The sequence below is a fragment of the Mytilus californianus genome, unplaced genomic scaffold (genome assembly GCF_021869535.1).
Source record: "Mytilus californianus isolate M0D057914Y unplaced genomic scaffold, xbMytCali1.0.p SCAF_1, whole genome shotgun sequence".
In the NCBI taxonomy this organism is placed as follows: Eukaryota; Metazoa; Mollusca; class Bivalvia; order Mytilida; family Mytilidae; genus Mytilus; species Mytilus californianus.
Window position 1 is genome coordinate 90,371,274 of NW_026262581.1, and position 21,359 is coordinate 90,392,632.

General features: G+C 31.1%; 1 protein-coding gene across 1 annotated transcript in view; it reads right to left on the reverse strand.

Moving 5' to 3' along the window:
• The window catches only part of LOC127738317 (uncharacterized), a 49,408-nt gene that overhangs the window by 24,504 nt on the left and 3,545 nt on the right, over window positions 1-21,359 (reverse strand). The window contains exons 4-5 of the mRNA XM_052249521.1: window positions 2,506-3,368; window positions 813-930 (exon numbers count right to left, since the gene is read on the reverse strand). Of these exons, the coding sequence (XP_052105481.1) occupies window positions 813-930; window positions 2,506-3,368 (981 nt within the window). The remainder of the gene's footprint in view (window positions 1-812; window positions 931-2,505; window positions 3,369-21,359) is intronic.

Consider the following 21,359-nt stretch of genomic DNA (forward strand, 5'->3'; position numbering starts at 1 on the left):
CTTATCCCATTATGCATAAATTACAGATTTTAATTCCAAGTGGGTTTTAACTACGTATCTAAAACTGTGTATTATGATTCAAGTGACCAATTTGTTTACAATGTTTCAATAAAATTTGTAGAATTATAGTTAATCAAAATACAAAACATTTCTATCTATACTATTCATAATGGTATGCAAATAGAAATTTTCTGTTGTTTATCTAAGAAATCGACTTGTAACTAAAAGTGATACAGTCATGATTTATACTTCAAATGAAATAAAATATAATGGGGGCTTAAAAACTAAATTATGGTTAATATGAAATAATGAATAGTTCAACGACTTTAATTGCAGTATCAGAAAAAAAATTATTAACAAAAATATCGAATTCGAAGGTAGATTTAAAAAAAAAGGGAAGTCCATTAAACCTGAAAAATCCAAATTCTTGACTATATCACCTTGAACCAACTAATCAAATGGAAAACAACTATCATATTCCTGACTTCCAAAGAAGATTTGTGGATTTAATAAGTTTTGTTCAATGATTCAAAGACGATTTGGGGTATTTATCTATGAAATCAGCAACTGATCGACGCGAGTAACTAAACATCTATCGGTCAAAAGACCACCTTATAAATAAATAGGAGTATATCAAATATATATGTATTAAACTTTAAATAAAGCTCTAAATCGTCCAGAGTCTAAAGAAATAAAACAAATGGACATTCCTAAATCCTCTTATTAACTTAAATTTTGTCAATAAATCGAAGCCTTTTTCACTTTCATTTTGTCAGTCCTGAATAAATACCATTAATGATTCTCATACGTACATTTGTTTTATTTCCACTTAATTTACCACTTTCAAAATCTTTGCCAGTTTTTTTATCTTTAATTCTCCATTCAATTTTATCGATTCCACTTTCTTCATCATTGGTACTGATAACTACCCTAGAACAAGATCGAAAAATGTAAAAAAAATATCATCTTGAAGGTTATTTTATGTTTAAAATTATGTAAGAAACTGTAGTCATGATTGGTAGGGGTAACTTTGAATTCACCAATTGCAAAAATTTGGAAAAGTATCTTTTTAACGTTTATTCCCACCATTCTACTACCATATCTTCATAACCGTCGTGGTAATCTTTTGGTAATATTCTCCTTCGAATATCGGGGGAAAACCATTATATACTGTATGACATAGGAATACCTATGTCTGGTTTATTTTCAATCGTAAGGATAATGTGCCAACTTTTTTATATTGAAATGTAAAAATGAATATGTCCATAATTTCCTGAAAAATGTTTATACAATGTTCATGTAATTAGTCCCATAACTTGCTCAAAATATATTTAATTGTTTTTTTTTTTTATAATTGAAAACAAGCAATTTAAATTCTTTATAGAAATTTTCCTGTTTTTGCTTCTTTATTACAGCTCCCTTCCCACCAGTTTTACTTGACTTGGAAATATATGCAATATTTGAATAGGGTACCAAAATAGGTTAAAATGCTTATTTAGGTTTGGTGATTTCTTTGCAAATCTCATGATTGGATGGACTGCATCAATCGCTTAGAACGTTGCTTTGTATGATCTTAAAGGGATTTCCTTAAATCTGTTCAATTCGGTAAAACAAACCTACTTCAGTTTTTGTTCTCTTTATTGAAAATATACCATATCCGTAAAATAATGAAACTAAATCAAATAAATATCATATCGGAAATATCCTACTGAAAAAATCTTTATTCACAAATATGAATAAGATTTTGTAAATATTATTAACTTATGTAATGAATGTATATACATTACATTATTATTTTAATTGTCTTTGTATTGGATAGAAATCTACCTTTTTTGAGAAACTTAAGTTTAAATGTGTGCAGGCCTTTGGTCGTCTTTACTACGCATTTAATATTTTTCATCGGACATAAAATAAGGACTTGTATATAATTTACAACCAACCAACCAACCAATAAACCATTTAATAATGAAACTGTAAATATTATTTCTACTTTCAAAGGTTTTAAACAAATTTTTGTTAATGCATTAATAGAATAGAAAACTTTGTATTATTAATCGTAGAAATTAAATTTAATTAAACTGAACTGCAAACTAAAACCATACATGGCAAATCTTATGATTACTAGTTCGTATTTCGGAAGCAGTAATGATTAAACTCATCATAGATACTAGGATTTAAATTTTGTACGCCAGGTGTGCGTTCCGTCTACAAAAGACACATCAGTGACGCTCGAATCAAAAGCTTTAAAAAGCCAAATAAATTACAAAGTTAAAGAGCATTGAGGACCAAACATTCCGAAAGGTTTTGCCAAATACAGCAAAGGTAATCTATTCCTGGGTAGAAAATAAAATAGAATAAGCTTTAGTTAAGTAGACAAATTGGACCGGAACAGTAAGTTGTACTTCAGTCTTAACCCCTTGTCATCATAATGAGTCAGTGTCGTTCATATTCTAAACTAAACTAAACAAAGACAAACTACAATTCAAACTTAAAAAGATTGTTTACCTGCTTGCAAAATCAAATTTTGTATTGTTGACATTTGGATCTAAATCAACTGTAGTTATTGTTGGTGGAGTAGTGTCAATATGAACTACAGTGCTATCTACTTTGATATTTCCCATGATGTCTTTTGATCGTACCCAGATGCGCACGGTATCTCCATCACTTAGTGTAACATCTATTGTTTGATTTTCATGTAAAAAGTTGTCTACATTTTTCCAACTGCTAATTGCCGTTGGTATCTCTGTAATTGTCTTTCCACCCTGGGAGTCAACAGCAGATGCAATCTCAAACAATACAATTCCATGTATATTAGGAATCGCTTTCCGGGTTCTGTTTCCGCTCACATCGTCTAGTTTGTTATCTACATTTTTAAGGTACATCCCATCCATTGCTGTTACATGGAATGAGTTAATAGAATTCAACAACTGATTATCTTCGTGAAACTTGTTTCTGAAATGTCCTTTCCAAGAAACACTCAGAGATGGACCATTTAGCATCTGGTTTTGTATATTAGACTGCCAGTTGTAATGAGTTTCCCGTTCGGCACTTGAAACGTATAGCTTAAATGTTTCGTCGGTTGTTATATTGGACACAGGATCATACAGCACGAACTGTCGTGCGAACCTTGAGTTATTTGCCTTATCTGCTACATCCAGAATTATGGAATACATTCCAGGTTCAGGTGGAGTGTAAATAATTGGCTTATATTCTTCCTTGAACATGGTTTTTGAGTAAAAAGGTTCCATTGGTGAGGCTTCGATCAAATTTCCGAGAGCATCAGCTCTCAGATGATGTATTTCCCAATTATATCTAAAGATTCCCGCTAGTTCATCTTTCCATCCATCCCATGATATTTGAAGTTTTTGCTGAAAAAATATAAACAGTACTTAAGAGAATATATATCTTCTAATTGACGCCTTTATCGATTTTTTATTCTTCTTTATTATTTATTTGTATGTTTCGTGCTAGTTTTAACATGGCATAACTTGCAACAATGCAAATGACCTTTCCTTTTTTAAAGTATTTGATAGAATATAAAAAATCGATTAATTACAAAAATTAAAGAAAAACAGATCTTTTGAACTTTTTATGAAAGTGGATAGGCAGTGTTGTTATTAAAAGGACTTGTGATGTATTCCCCACACGAGAATAATTGATTTGTTATCTGTGTCTATACAACATATTTTATCATTTTTTAATCTTTTTCCTTACACCTGAAATAAGTAACTAGTCAAAGATACTGATACATGTGCCATGCACAGTTGTGAACCTTTTGTTTAGTTAAATAGGAAAGAAAATTATCTATTAGAATCCACCGTTTTCAACATAAGGAAATGTCTGTACCAATTTATGGATGTAGCAGTTGTTTTTCCATTCGTTTGATGTGTTTGAACTTTTGATTTTGCCATTTGTTAAGGGACTTTCTGTTTTCAATTTTCCTTCAGTTCGGTATTTTTACTATTCTACTTTTTATACCTTCAAACTCTAATATTATTTGATCACATTTTCTTCTTTCAAAGAAAAGTGGGATAATTTGGTAATTGAAAATCTCTCAGAGTTTATATACACCTAAATTATTGTCTTTCTCATTAGATATAGATATAATGATTTGTAGGACTATTTTTCTGTCTCTTAACTTTTTTAATCTCAAACTGACAGGGAGTAAATTAGTAAAGAAGTTCATAGTTACTTCTGGACAGCTTGTCTGTAAATTAATATTTTTAATAATCGCATGAAAAGTATATCGTTGGGTAATTGATTAAATGTTGATAAACTATTGCTGAAGCATCAGTTAATTTTGTCACAAATATCTCGCGATTTATGACAATATTTTTGTTTTATTAAAACAATATATGTATTGGTATAGGACTTCACATGTAAATAACGTATATGTATGTAAATGACAGCAATACAATCGACAAATTAAGCACACCTAGAATTGGTTGCTGAATATATAGATATAAAATTTACACTACTTTTTAAAAGATTGGTAATAGAGTTTTAAACTCATTTTCACAATGTTTACTTACTGTCCCTACTTATTTCAGTGATTCTCTGCCTAACTATTGACCCCTCCTACAGAAAGTAGGACCTTATAGTGAATAATGATTTTATGGTTAAGTTAGCAATCAAGGTAACTAAAGTTCCAGCTTTTACCTACAAAATCAAGTCTGTGCGATGTAATGCTCGAGATAATGTTCTCTAACTTTAAATTATTCTTTAGATAAATAAAGTTTACATAATATTGAGATTTTGTGCATATTCCAATCCAGTCTTAGGACAAAATAAATTAACATTTTAGAGTTGAAATAATAGAGAATGTTATTCAAGAGTTTAAATGCCTTGCTTTCAAACTTTGTTTGGTTGTTTTTACTCAGACATTGTAATTAAGATTGACACCTAAATTCAATGGGTAGGCGGAGTAACAGTTTGTTTACTATAATATATAAAAAGATTTGATTAGACAATGGATATAATATTGTTTCCAGTCAGGCACTTAAAGGGTACACAGAAAAAAGAATAGTTAGTTAAATGTGAACCAATTTTGAAAACAACTTAATAATAATACAATTTTTACAGTAAAGCAAGATTTGATGGTTTGACTGTTTTTATTTGATATAATAATGAAAAGTTTTCTGCACACAATTACTTTGTTTTTATTATTGAAACATAATTATATGTCTCTGTCATCATGTTTAATATAAATACTTTTATTTTTTATATTATCAATACAACTAACACGAAAAGATAAAAGAGATATTACTGCATGAGCATTGATTATTTTGTTTAAGTTGTGTGTGGTTCTTTTTCTGTTTTTTTTTTAGTTATTTTTGGTTTTTTATTTTTGTAGAATCATAAAAACTAAATTTGAATTGATCACTGTTTCACCTTCATTCTTTCTACCCATAAAAATGCTACACGCCCCACACCCCAAAAAATATAAACTGCTGTCGGCAAATTATTTTTAAAGTTTGAACTGGTTTCGGATTTCTCGCTTCTTTTTGGACGAAATACTCTAGATTTCATTTCTCAACGCAATATTTAAAGAATTAGATCGTCATAAAAAATGGGATTGAGAACCATTAATTTGCTAGATGGATACTTGTATATCAAATGATAAATAATGTGGCAGGAATTTGGTTTCATTTCTTGTTGCATTATTGTCAAATTTTAATGCTCTAAGCAAATAAGTATATGAATTTTAATATTTTTTTTTTATCTTAAATAAAAGTAAGTAAATATACAATTATTGTAATTGTCGAAGAGTGCCTTTATAGTTTTGGTGTTCAGATTCCCTTTATTATTACTTCTGCATCGACCCTTACTGCATTGCGAGCCACTGATTTCTCAAACAGTTTTCAACAAAGTGATCTGAAGTTGTTTTTTTCTTGTAGAATATATACAGTAGTTTCAACTGCAAAATGTCACGTAATTAGCAGAGACATATGTATTTTATGTCTATGTAATAAGTAACAAGAAATAATATTTCATGTCAACATTATAGTTTGAATTAAAATATGATATCAAAACTGTATTGTACTTATATGTAATATAAGTACTGTTTATACAAACAGCCATTCCAGCTTACACTTAATTATTAATGTGATAATAAAGATGCTGACATTCTGGATACATTTAATTAACATACACAGACCACTTGTTATATCTTGAGGTTAATTTCCCTGGCATTTGACACTTTGAAGTTACAACTGGAATCTCACTAGGAGGCACACTAATCCTTTCTTAATCAAATACATGTCATAAATAATCTCTGTTGGTGAGGAAATGCAGATTATGATACCAGATCTTATAAAAAATCAATTACACAACAATTAGTATATTATCTAAAGGTCAGTGAGGCCAGATTCCTCCCACTGAATGATTGATGTACCCTATCTGTATGTAAAGCCATATGCATGGTCTTTGTATAATCACTTTCTTGGTTCATAGCAGCCTTGACTAGTTGATATAGTTTTACAGTGCTATTATTTAATTTATTATTATTTCAACTTTATAACTGGACTTCATTTTTCACAATGTGGCTGCATTAATTACTGAACCGCATCCATACTGATTTGTAATACTTTGTACATGAACTTTGTTTTGTTTTCACCTTCGGATCTTATTAACCTATACACAGCTGAGTTTTCAATGTTTAAAAACGTGTGTAGTACATGTATGTTCACATTTTTATTTTGGATATATCTGAATTTGGATGACTTACATAAAGCAGCATTGCATTGTGTGTATTATACTTGTGGAGTTTATAACATTGATAACTATGTCGGAGATTATTCTGTGAAAGAGCAGAATCTAACATCATCAGATCCATATGTATTTGTGACCATACAGAGATTTCCATCATTCCATCGAGTCCTTATGCGGCCTTACCTTCTATACAACTATTCTAGGCAAGTATTTTGTATTGAACTTTTATTTCTTATATACAAATGTATTGTGCTGGGGATTTTCTTCGAAAATTATAAACCTACGGCAAACTAGAGACTAGATTTAACAAAATAGAATAAGGAACATAATACAGGGAGGATTGGGGGGACTAGTTTTGTGGATTAATATATATCTTAACATGCATATTCAGAAAACAGCCTCATGAAATACTTAAGTATGGATTCTTTTCATCATCTATGTTGGAATGAAAGTGTTTTATTTTATTTATTTTTTTATTTTTGTCTCTCTTATAAGATTTTTGTTTGTTGTCCTCATAACATACCCCATCTATGCAGAATATTAAGTATTTTCATGATTTAAAGATAGCTAAGATAAAGAAATTAAAGGGCCCTAGCTGCCATAATGAGCGAAGTAATTTTAATATATTTTTTTTCTTTTTTCTTTCAATTCAGAATTCTGACAATCACATAGAATAGTATATTTTGTATATGCTGAATACTCCTAGTCTTTGCATCAAGTGTATAATATGGATATTTTAAATACATTTAACAGACGTTTTCCTCATATCACCTACTTTCTTAGTATATAAAACTTCAATAGGTCATAAAAGGTTACTTACCAAATTTAAACAGATCTAAGATTTCTTTTCTTACGATTTGAGACCCAAATAATGCAATGTTTTATATAAATTTTTTTTTCTCCCCCTTAACTAGTGAGTTCTGGTTTATAGTATAAATTTTAAACTCCAGATCTTTTTAATTTCACTTAACTACATCCTTATATCAGATTTCAAATGATTCTAAATGGATAAACAGTAACTGTTTGTTTTACATACCGGTATAAATTTTATATATATTTATAGTTTAACATAAATACAGCATTTGATATCGCCTAATACTGACACTTTTCTTCCTTTCTTTATTTGCATATCTAAACACTGAGGAATGGAGACAGATTGCACCTCCTGTATGCACATTAGGTTCATCAGATTTAGAATCAAAGACATTAGACACTATCAAGTTCTTCATTTTACCTAAGATGTGGCTACAGCTGGAATTATATGTCAATGGAACCTTATTATTTAACTTTACTTTTGTTCAACTGGAGCTCAGTCATTTCCTACATGTATATATTCTCATGAACATTTGCAGTATGCTAACTATAGTATCACCAGTTGGATAATCTTTACAATATTTCATCTTTCATCTGTGGTTTAAAGCACAATCAGCAACTAGTCTCACATTTCTCAAGTTCAGAATTTCTCATGTGTAAACAGGATTACAACAGACATGACTACCATATTTTGATACTAGAGCCTCTGTATTTCGACATGGACCAAAGAGTATGTTCAGATTTGTTATCTGTGTGAACATTATTTCTCTAACTATTCAAACAGAGCATGTAGGATACACAGTTTTAGCATATTGACTACAAGGCAGCACTACAGCCTCATCAGTGCCGAACGTGTCCAGAAGTATTTGATTTCAAACCAAATTGTAACTTACTTGGGACTTTGCTATTTCAAGCATACTTGAGTCCGTAGAATCTGACAATTTACACTTTTTAAATAGACTACTTTGCATTTAAAATATGGCAAACCCAAGAACCAAGGAACCGTACATTTTGCCTATTACTTTAACGATATTATAGAGATTCTATTATGTTTTAGACAGGTATTTTTACCACTTTTTACAATAGCAGAGACAGTATGTACATAGGTATTATTGCTCTATACACAGTGGAGATTTACTGTTGAAACCTAATATGTTAAAGAGATTTATATTTGGGAATACAGTGATGTTTACCGTAGAGTATACATGCATTTCAAAATTTTTATATTTACACACCCAATGTTCACATTGGAGACAGCAGTATATACAAACAGTCAATACCACCCCAGAATCTAACAGTTCTTTATAGCTGTGTACTTTGAACTTTAGACAAACACATCGAAAGAATTATTAAATATATAACTGCATATAACATGTACTAGTATTCAATGATGAGAGCTTCAGGCATTCGAAAGAATTATTTATTAACTGCATAACTGAACATTGGTATTTTCTTCAAAATCTTTTTAAGGAAAATTTATCATATTTGAATACTAAATATAGTTTTATATCATTAACATGCCTGTATTTCAGTACCAGTTATGATAGACCTTGGCTAATCTACTAGCACATGGGATATCCCCCATACAGACCTAGCACACAAACAGCTACAGATAAGACACCAAGTCTCACCCCCTTGTGGAGACCCCTCGCTCCACATTCCCAAACTGGCATATTGTTGTACAGGCAGTTTCTTGCTCTCTGAATTACAATACTGAATGCATCTCTCATGATGTTCAAAATCTATATGAATCAATCTAGTGTAGCTCTCAGTTCAAAAACTTTGATATTGAATACCATTTTTATAGCATTCTCATCTCATTGAAATACTGATAATAATTTTTATTGCATTCTCATCATTGAATTATTGAATATCATATTTTACCTTTCTCAGCATTGAATTACTGATAATAATTTTTATAGCATTCTCATCTTTTGATTACTGATATTCATTTTTATAGTAATCTCATCATTGAATTACTGAATATCTTTTTATAGCATTCTCATGTTAGAACTTTGAATATTGAATATAATTTTATAGTATTATCATGTGACCATTTGGTAAAAATACTAGGACGCTGGTCCTCTGATAGTTACTGCAGGTATATAAGAGTGTCATCTACTTCAATTAATTATGCACAAGAATTGTTAGGAAATATTAATTTAAAGCATTATAATGTTTTAATACTGACTACTTTTAGTTACATAATTGTAAATTAGGATGTAGATCTACACATATATATATACCATGTACGTACATATATTTTCATTGTAATTTTATTTTTTTTTATTTTTCTCATGACTTTATTGAAGGTGAATAAATCTTAATCCTAAATCCTTGGGGGCACTCAGCTGTTTCCATCTGAGTTTTTGGACCTTGATGGAATTTTATCACTGGTTCTTTCTAAAATTTCATTCATCCCAAAGCATTTCGGGGACAAATTTTATCAAATTTATTCCAGCGCCAGTTTGATACTGCAGATGAGACGCCTAGTCTCATCACCAAAGTGGAGAACCCTCGCTTCACATTCCCCGGCCTCAGATGAGACGCTTTACGCTGGCGTATTGTCGGGCAGGCAGGTTCTTCCTCACACTGGAGGTTGCAAGCTGACTTGCTCAGGCAGGAACTCAAAAAATTGTCTTGTATGCTGAGTGTTTCCCTAGGGCCAAAACCAGATTGATTAATTGATTTTTATAATAAAATTATTATTCATTCTAAAATATTTTTCTGCTTTAAGCCAGTTTGATTTTGCTGAGACTATTTTTTTGTTTTACACACAGATACCCCTTTTGTGACATTTGGTATAGTTTTTCGGAGTTGGTATTTGCTCAATTACAAGGATGAGATCGGGACTTTAATTGAGATTTGCTCTATAAGAAGAGTTTTACTTTAAATAATTGTGGGTTATCAGGACTTGCTCATCAATACAAACAGAAAAGTTACATCAGTTAAAATATAGGTTGATGTGATCATTAAACACTTCATCTTATCAATGGAAGGCTTGCATATACCTACCTTGATCTTTGGAAAAGGTAAATAAAAATGTGTCTCTAGAAATTTAGTAATCCTTCCACTGGTGACTTGGAATGTTTTGATCACTGACACTAGAGGCATTAACAAGGAGTATTTGCAGACCACTCTAACAACTATACAAGAATTAGACAACCTCACACTAAAAGTACAGATACAATATTTCACTTTATGAGACTCAATAATATACAACATTAGACTGGAGAAAAAATAAAAATATGAGACTACAGAAAAATATTACAATACGAGACAACAGAATACAAACTTGGTTTGTTTGTATAAACTTATGCTTTACGCTTTTAATCCATTTCAAAATTTCAAAATTATTTAAATTTACCTTTCCGGTACCCCCTTTAGCCCATGCTTCTTTCTATATTTCAAGTGCCTAAATGGGAACAATTTTGATATTCATTGACCAATCAAACCTTTGTATATAGTGAACAGACTGTTACTCCGTCTCCCGTTGCAAACAACCATTGCAAACAACCAAACAAAGTTTGCAAGCAGGGATATAAACTTTTGATTAACATGCTATATTATTTCAACTCTAATTGAATATATATGACTCAGATCATTAGACGCACATATAAAAAGCAAACGAAGAGCGCTTTTATTGCTGTTATTTACTTCAAAGTCACAATAAGGTCTTCAACATGAAGATCATCCTCAACCCATTTCAAGTTCATGGCGGTCCCTTTCATCGGTTTTTGCGGAATATTATGCTTGAACTCGATCGGCCTAATAGTACCAAAAATTTTAGGTAAATTATAACTGACAAAGAAATTAACAAATAATGCCAATGTTGCTCAACACTCTCACTGTAAAATACTGAAACAATGCCAACATCTAGATAACCACAGGGCACATCAAGCTTTATGTTAGGTTACCTGGCAATAATGTATGTTCGGATCGGGCAAATAATTTGGATTGACAGAACAACAATTTCAATAAATCAAATCAAATTATGAAAATGTAGTATGAATTCAAATGAGACAGCTATTCGCCAGAGCTCAAAAGACATGAATGTTTGCAACTGCAGTTCACCATAATGCCTTCTACAATGAGGAAAACCATACTGTACATTCAACTACAAAAGGCCACGATATTAGAAAATGTGAAACAATTTAAACAGGAAAACCTGATTAGTTTAGAATAATAAACAAACAAATATGACAGACAGCATCCAACGATAACCATTGTGTTACAGGTTCCTGACTTGGGGACAGGCACATTGAGAAACTAATCGTGAGCAAGACGATGAAGGTGCACAAAAACCAGATTAGGAATAATAACAAATACGACATAACTGTAATAACTCCATATTGGTATTATTTCAGTAGGTTTCTCTTTAATAATTGGATTTTTTAATAAAATAGCACATTCACCAAAATGAAATTGATGTTCATCGCTCTAAAAGTCAAGTTCTTTTACACATATAGTTATTGTAAAATGATTAATGTAACAATCAATCACAAATTATTGCCTTTTAATAAAAAAAAATCTCAGAATATGGAATAAAAAAATACTGTTTATTGTTTCGGTAAATATAAAATTCAATTGACCTTAGGAAATTTCAGTTTTTCAAAAGTCTTATAATCACAGAGTAATGTTATAATGAATTAGAGCATTGATCTCGAGCACGAGGAAGCACTTTCACGAACATAACATAGAACGAGAATCAAAGTATTTTTACTTATTATAGGAAAGAGTAGTGATATGTTGTTGATGACACAAAATATCCGCATATGAAATAATGAAAGCAAAGGAACAGCGCCTTTTTACCGTTCTTCGTCAAAAGTATGAAAAATTCGGAAAGAAAATTACAGAAAACAATGCCATACTTGTTGAACATTAGTAATGCATAGTCTCCCTACCCAAATGCTTTGATTTTTGTTGTCTTAATTGTAATTCTTTAAATATGTAGGATATCTAAAACTCGGCGTTAAGATTCCTTGCACGGTTTTTACTTTATATTTCGTCTATTTTGGTTTATCTTAACGCTGGAGTATTGGTAATAAGTTTTGGTACGTTTTTTGTTACTTTATTTAACATGCATACCTTTGTAATATCCGGGCCTATATTTATAGGTTCGTAGGAGCATTTGTTCTTTTTTTCTGAACAATGGTTTGCTGGTTCAAAGTCAAAATGAAAAACCATGACTTTCTTTGATTCTTGTCCTACATATGTTGAAGTAGTATAGTATGCACCTGTGTTTACGTCCTTTAATTTTGAGTATCCACCACTATTGACTGTTGCTGTTATTGTAAGGCTTCAAACAAAACAATCATTTATGTTATAACACTGGGAAAAGAATACTAAGTTATAGGTTTAGTCTTATTAAGATTTAGGAAAAATTACATTGTCATTTATAAATTCAGGTTTTTAAATAAGAAGCTCATTAAACTATAATGCTGTTCTACTAAGCTTAATGATTATATTTATTCGTTTTTCGATTATCGTTAAAACTTTACAAGTATTGGCATCAATAAATTCATGAGAACTAATTTCAAATATGAAAAACATCACCTACTTGTCTCCATGTTCTATATTGATAGCGAAGCTTTTGTCAGTATGATTTAGTACAGCCACATTAGGTTCAGGGTTCATGGATTTAACACCCTCAAGAGGATAAGTGTGATTGAAGGCGATATCTGTTTTTTTACCTGTCAAGAGCAATAAATATATGATAAAAATTTGTTTCCGCACTTCATACAAAATTTTTGTACTTGTGATTAATTGTCATAACATTCTCTTGACCATATTATATCGTAATTTTCATTTGACAATATTTACGGTAGTTAGGGGAAATGAGATGATAGGTTTTTTTTTCGATGTAAAGGCCTCATTGTATCTTTGAGATGAAGACGATCAATGAAACCGCTGGTCTTTGCTTTTGCTTTTCTTACTTACCGGAATGATTTTGTGCCACGAATAATACACCATATCCTTTCTTTTCTATTATGGAACTCAATGAATAAAGGCAACAGTAGTATACCGCTGTTCGAAATTCATAAATCGATTGAGAAAAAAACAAATCTGGGTTTCAAACTAAAACTGAGGGAAACACATCAAATATAAGAGGATAACTACGACACAACAGAAACACAACATTAAAATGTAACACTCACAGAAACGCACTATAATATAACAATGGCCATTTTCCTGACTTGGTACAGGACATTTTAAGAACAAAAATGGTGGGTTGAACCTGGTTTTGTGGCTAGCCAAACCTTGTTAGCGTACTATTTCTGTGACATTTTGACAGTTGACCATACTATACAGTCATTTGATTTTGGTAGTTCTTCCAGGATATATGTGACCCTGACAATGTTGTGAAACTAAAGTAACACCATGATACTTAGTGAACATAACTCCTCTGAGACTTTCTTTTATGGTAGGATTACGAGTGATTATGTGTAGTTGTTGAAAAAATACCGGGATTTTGATTTGACCATTCTTTCGGGAGTTATCGAACATTGTTATACTATTGAAAATAAGGACATCTTGGAAATAGATTACTCTCTTTAGGATCGTTTTCCCTACTTAGTAGTTGACTATACTGGCATTTTGATTTGACATTTCTGCTGTAGTAATTCGACTTTTTACTATCCTTTGCCTTTTGAAGCATACACCAACCTTGTGACTATATTCTACTATTATAGAAGTAGCTATCTTAAAATATACAAAACATTGCTTTGCTATTAGAAACCTAAAACATAATTTTTACATAAATTAGTTAAAAAGTGTACAATTCCATTATGTCTCAAACTAAATATTACAGTTTTCATTAAAATTATTTGTGTTATTTAGAATGAGACGCAAATGTATGCCTTTATAGCGAAATAAACCATTTTTTTTCTTTTTCAATCAAATCACATAGAATATATAAGGAGATGGACGATTTAAACAGAACCCCATTAAGTTGCTGCATATATGAGATACGAACGGACATATTGACAAGCGTTTTATTCTAAATACATCGGCTGTCATTATTTAGGTATCTATTGCATAAAAAATAAATATGATAAGAGTTTTATCGGCTGGTCGGTTTCAAATTTTTTGAATCATTTCGGTTTTAAAAATATGTTAGACAACCATTATCTTTATTGATTATCGGCAAACAAAATACTGCCAATATATAAATTTGAATATACATGTATACTATACCTGGTCTTGGAACTTTTGAAACTATAGCTCTGACGTTTCCAGATATAATGCCAAACTTATAATCTATGAGATAATATGGCCGGTTAGGTATGTTTGGTGGAACGTACATGGCTTCAACTAAAAATTCTAGTTCGTTGAATTCTTTGAAATGTATCCATCGATGATCCGGCTTTGTTGTGTTTGGTTCCGAAGCATCTGACATAAACCAGTACATTAACTGGTTTTTAAATTTTCCAGTCCTTGGTATATATTTCATGGTCGTTGACGCATGAGTCATATGTGGTTGTTGAGATGACATCACTGAAAAAAACATAAAACAGATCAGTTACTGCAGGTTAAAAAATGAATGCTAAAACGATGCATTCCTTTTTTAAATAACTAATGAACTTTGTCATTTTCAAGCATATAATTTATTTCCAGTTGGAAAGACTTCTAAAATATTCATTTTCATGTTTAACAAATGTTTTGCGCAAAAACGCAAACAAAATTATGATATCATTCTGGAAACAAACTTCCCTCTCAATTTTATTATTAAATGCAATACAAACAAAGTTAAAGAATCGGTATCAAGTAAATGGACGTTGATATATTGTTGCGTATTGAATAGAAGCAGCTTCAAAGTCACATGAATTTAGAACTTTACATGTATGATAACAATAAAATTACAATGCATATTAATGTTCATATATAAGAACATAAAAGAAAGATGATTTCTTCTTCTACAACAAAGGCAAACTGTTTATTAGGTAACAGTATTTATTTAGAACCAGCTTATTTTATCTGTACAAGAAATATGGTCATTGATATTTCAAGAGCAAGGCAAAAAGTTTGATATTTTTTATAAAAAGAATAAAAGGAGGGTTGTTGTTAATAAAGGCAACAGTAGTACACCGCTGTTCAAAAGTCATAAATCGATTGAGAGAAAACAAATCCGATTAAACAGAGATTACAAACTTGAAAATTCTGCCATCAACCTGAAATTATCAAAAGGACTAACAACAATAAGATATAAAACCAGGTACCAACCGAATCGAAATCGGAAGTATCAATTAAGGTTTTTTTCAAAGTGATTTCAAATAAATCCACATTGCAATTTTCTAAGAATTTATAGTTGAACGTTTGGAAATCAAACGTGTTACAAAAGTTTTTTTTTAACAAATCAGTCATAAAAATTCTGTATAACTTACATATATGTATATTTATCATATATTCAGTTCAAAATACAGCAATTTTGTATATCTAATAAAAGTTCTTTTTTCCAGTCTGTATCACCTACCCTGTATTGCATACCCCGTATTGCATAGCTAAACCCGTATCGCATACCCCGTATCGCATAGCTAAATCCGTATCGCATACCTGGCATGACGTCATAAATCAAATGACGTCAACGTTTGACCTATGACGTCCAGTTGCTGTATTTCCTGGCATAGGAAAAAAGTGAGTTCCCACTCAAGAAATGTCATATCATTTCAACTAAAATCGATATTTTTCAAAAGAAATATTACCCAGTAACTTTATAAGCGATTTTTATAAAATAGATACAATAAGTTTTTAGTGGGAACTCACTTTTGTCCAATGACTGTGTATATAGGGATCCCCTGTTTTTCTGTTAATAATCTTTGAATAGATGATACTTGGTGACATTGTTGTCCATATTTATGTATACAAATGAGTTCAGATTGTAGTATAATGATTAAACTTAAAACAACAAATATTGGGAAGGTGGGTTGTATTCTACAGGAGGGAACAGTTGACACTATTGTTAGTGGATACTTTTAAATACATGGTCTTAAAGTATATTATTTGCCAGTTTCATAGCTCTTTATTGAGCACGTAATAAGATTGTAGGGGACATTACTATGTGGATATTAAGCAAATAAGGAAGTCTATAAAAAAAACTTAGTCAGCTGAAAAATTCAGGAAAATCCTTATGTTCTTTTGTTTGTTATATATTCGGACGATTTAAAAAAAAAAGTATATCACATTAATCTGATTTTATTTAAGTATATGATAAACAGAATAACACATGACAAAATCCGTATCGCATGCTGTATCACTGCTCGACCAATATCAGCCCTCGGGACCTTCGGCCCGCGGGACTGATATTGGTTTCTCGTGGTAATACAGCATGCGATACGGATTTTGCCATGTATAATTCTATATATATATAAGCCTAAAAAAGAGTACAAACAACACCAATATTACAAAGGGAAACATCAAATACAAGTATAAATAAATATGTCAGATTACAGATATCCTTCATCAATATGATTTAAAATGAATTGTATAAATTTAATCTGATATTACTAAAACAATCTTGAAAGTATTACAGATTAAAAACCGACCCACGCTTGTATTATTCTAAAATTTCAAAGTTGACGCAGATTAAGTATTTACAACAGAGACTGCATAGATATGCATTACAAAAGAATAGTAATATGAGATTTGAGCTGGTACAATTCTAAAATGTCACAGGGGACGAAAGTTTTTTAGAAAAATGAATAGCACTGTTCGATTTGAACTGGTATAATTCTAAAATTTAAAAGTGGCCGAAGGATAATTGAATACAACAGAAGCTGAGTATTTAAACATTCAAAATGAATGGTACTGTTCGATTTTAACCGGTTAAGTGTTCACAGCATAGATAATCATTATAAAAGAATAGCAATATGCGATATGAGCTGGTACAATTCTAAAATTTCACAGGGTATGAAAGTTAAGTTATTACAACAGAAACAGCTTAGACATACATCCTCAATGAATAGCACTGTTCGAATTTAACTGGTATAATTCTAAATTTTCGAAGTTGACGAAGGTTAAGTAATTTCAACAGTGGCTGCGTATTTGTACATCTGAAATGAATAGCATTGTTAGATTTAAATTGGTATAATTCTAAAATTTGAAAGATCACGAAGGTAAAGTAATAACAACAGAGCTGCTTATTCATGCATCCCAAATGGTTAGTACTGTGCGATTTGAACTGATATTAATCTAAAATTTCAGAGTTGACGAAAATAAAACAGATCCAACAGAGACTGCTTAGTTATACACACCAAATAAATAGCACTGCGCGATTAGAACTACACCTTTTCATTGATCCCATTTGGTGTCAACGTTTTGAATTTTCTTATCAAAATTTTTCCCGAGAAAATAATCTCCCTAGACCAAGCAGTGTTGTGGTCAATGTTGGTAGTAGTCAGTCGATTGAAATCTGTCTTAGTGTGGTTAGGGGATCTCACATGTCGACTGAGAGGAAGGTCTGGCTTATATTCATAGGCACTACGATGGCCGTTCATACGTTTGGGAAATGGCTGTTTTGACTCACCAACATACTGGTTTAGAGGATAAATCGGCTCTCGCCAGCAAGTCTTAAAGTCTTTTGGGACTACGTAAAGCCACTACTGGTGGCTCGGGAAAGATCGTGTATAATTTCGAATGTTTTCGATTTCTTTCCAATTTTCGTGGATAATATGTGATAATTTGTCAAATTTAGGATGGTAAGTCGGCACAAACGGGACTCTTTTGTTGACCTTTTCTCTTCATATTTTAGGAGTTCATCTCGGCTGATGTTGTTAGCACGAGAGAAACCTCTATCAACATCTTTTCTTTTGTAGTCCCTTCTGTATTTTTTAGGTGACTGCGAAGCTCTTGTAATCGCTTTTTCACAGTATCATTGGTGGAGCAATTTCGCTTTATTCTTATAGCCTGGCTGTAGGGAATGCTCTTTGTGCAGTGTTGTGAGTGACAACTTAGAGGAGATATATATATTATAAGTTACATGCCTTTCTAAATTTATGCATTACATATCGACCGTTTTTTCATGCATTTTAGAAAATATCTAAAATGAAATGTTCACAAAAACTGAGTGAATGCAAATATTGAACGAAAGAGTAGTTATTTTTGATAGTTTTAACAATTACAAATAAATTCCACTGAATTAATTATTTACAATTCCAAAAGGCACTGAACTCAACAAATACTTGTAAAATTTATGTAATGTTTTGATCATTTACACATTTGTCCTGATTTTGTTTGCAGAGACATCGTTTGGCGTTAAACCGGGTCTAACTACTAGCACTACAACCACATTTGGTAAAACCATCACAAATTCAGCTCTGTCAATACTCTTTTTATATATAAAAAGTTAAATCACAAAATACTGAACTTCAAGGAAAATTCAAAACGGAAAGTCCCTAATCAAATGGCAAAATCAAAAGCACAAACACATCAAACGAATGGACAACAACTGTCATATTCCTGACTTGGTACGGACATTTTCTTATGTAGAAAATGGTGGATTGAACCTGGTTTTATAGCGCTCAACCTCACAAACACTTAATATTCTTAAACATCTGTTTTTGCAAACAGCACAAAAATAAATATCTTTATCTATTTACTGTATTCCCAAAAGATTCAAAATAATATTAGCATGATTATGTTGACTAACATGGTAAATACATGGGAAATTTTGTTAAAAACATTTCCATCCCAAGTACCGACTGGGTTATAATGACACTTAACCAATCCGCCAGTAAAACTCATGCTAGAAATAGGAATTTGTTTGGCTGTGCAGAATGCATACATTGTCATTCTTTCCGAATTGGGACTTTAAATCTGGTGTATCATATAGGGATCATCACGCTATATGTATGCTAAGATCTTTTGGAGGGTTAGTGGGTGGCGTATTAAAAGACATCATTTCTGTCCCTATTCAAAATACAATCTTTTCCTTGACCGTTAAAATTCCTGTCCATTATCCTGATCAGATCAAGTCCTAATTATGCAAGACATATTTGCTACAAATTTTTGAAGTAACAGCAATCGGTCAATCAAAATATTTTCATATACTCGGCTCAATAAAACACACTTCTGTTTTGAAAATAGATTCCCTAAACATGTGCTTGTAAATCTTTGTTCTATTGCAAGAAAAAATTGCCCTTCTGCCATAGTGAAATGGGTTTTTGGTCTGACATGTATCTCAACTATTTTTAGTCATTTTGAATAATTTTTGTCAAGGTTAGGCATTTAATAAATTGACTCAAAATTCAAGCATTTTATCAATTGACTCAAAATTCAGGCATTTTACAAAGTAAGCTTAAATTATGTAATGCAAACATGACTTCAAACGATTTTAGTTTTATTTTTTTAAATTTTCAATCTGCGACTATCTACAACATTCACGTGTCTGGATTGATTCAAAATATGAAACTGTTTTCATCAAGGTCTACTTATTTTACTAACAAGCAGACGTTAAATTGGTGAATCGAGTTTATTAGGAAGAACGACTCAAATCACAAGTTCTGCTGTTAATACATAATAATACATCTTATATGAAAAATGTCATGCTATGCTCTTTTTATTATATATTGGTAAAAATATTATTCTATCAAATGATTTACTTAAGAAATATCCATCTCAACTACGCAATTTATGTTGAAAGTCAACAACAAAGGCAGTTACATATATTAAATTGTATTTAAAAAAAAACATTTACCTTAGAATGATCAAACAAACTTATATTTTCTAGAGATTTCACACTAACGGTTTCGAACTTACAACAAATGTATTCAAATATTTTAGACACAATTATATTACTGAAAGAAATATATTTGAAATTTGTGGCACTTTCTTAGAGTATAACAATTTTATATATATATATGTGCCTTTCCAAAGTCAGGAGTCTGTAAATTAGTGGTTGTCGTTGGTTCCTGTTTGTCCTAATTGGTGTTTTTCGTTTCTTGTTTTGTTATAAATCAGGCCATGTTTTTTTGTAGTTTGAATTGTTTCGCGTATTTGTCCTATCAGTGCCTTCTTGTAGCTGACTATAGGGTATGTGTTTTGCTCATTTTGAATGCTGAACGCTGACATATCATGCCTATAGTTGCATAAATTCGCTTCATTTGGACTCTCTCATTGGCAATTATATCACATGTTCTTATTTTATATCAAACACTATAATTGACAATGATTTCGCTGAGTGAATAGGGTTGAAACGTTTTTTTTAATATCGTCCGTTACGTTGCTGTAGGCTGGTACTACTTTCTAAGGTGAATATGATGTTCTTAGGAGTGTCATATATTGTTATAAAACCATTGAATAGTATAACGGATCATGTAGGTATAGATGTTTTCAGTATGCCATTTTTCCACAAATATTTTCTTTTATTCATACCATCATATTTAAATTTACAGCTGCTTATAGTTGTATACATTTTTGTCATTTCCAATTATTTGGCTCAGAGTGATATATGGAAATATTAAAGAAAGGCTTCAAAACTACCAATTTGTAAAGTTTCACTTTGTTCCTGCGTCAACCAGCACACCAGCAAAACTCTGAAAATTTGTACTTACTGGTTAAGCATGTTGGGCCAGTGAAACCATTTATGCAGCTACATTTAGTCATAGATGTTTCGTCGCATCTTCCAGGAAAGCATGGTTTTTTATGTGAACATGTACCTGAAAATGAAAGTTTAGAATAAATTGCCAAATGCTTATGAGTACTGTACCACTCATGGTTTCTTTTCTTTGACTGTTGGTGATATTATCAAACTTTTTGTTCTAAAGAATAAGAGATGATGTTGTAGAGTATCGTGTCATTTTTTTTTCTTGCCAATCGAAAAATGTTTCTGTTAACTAATT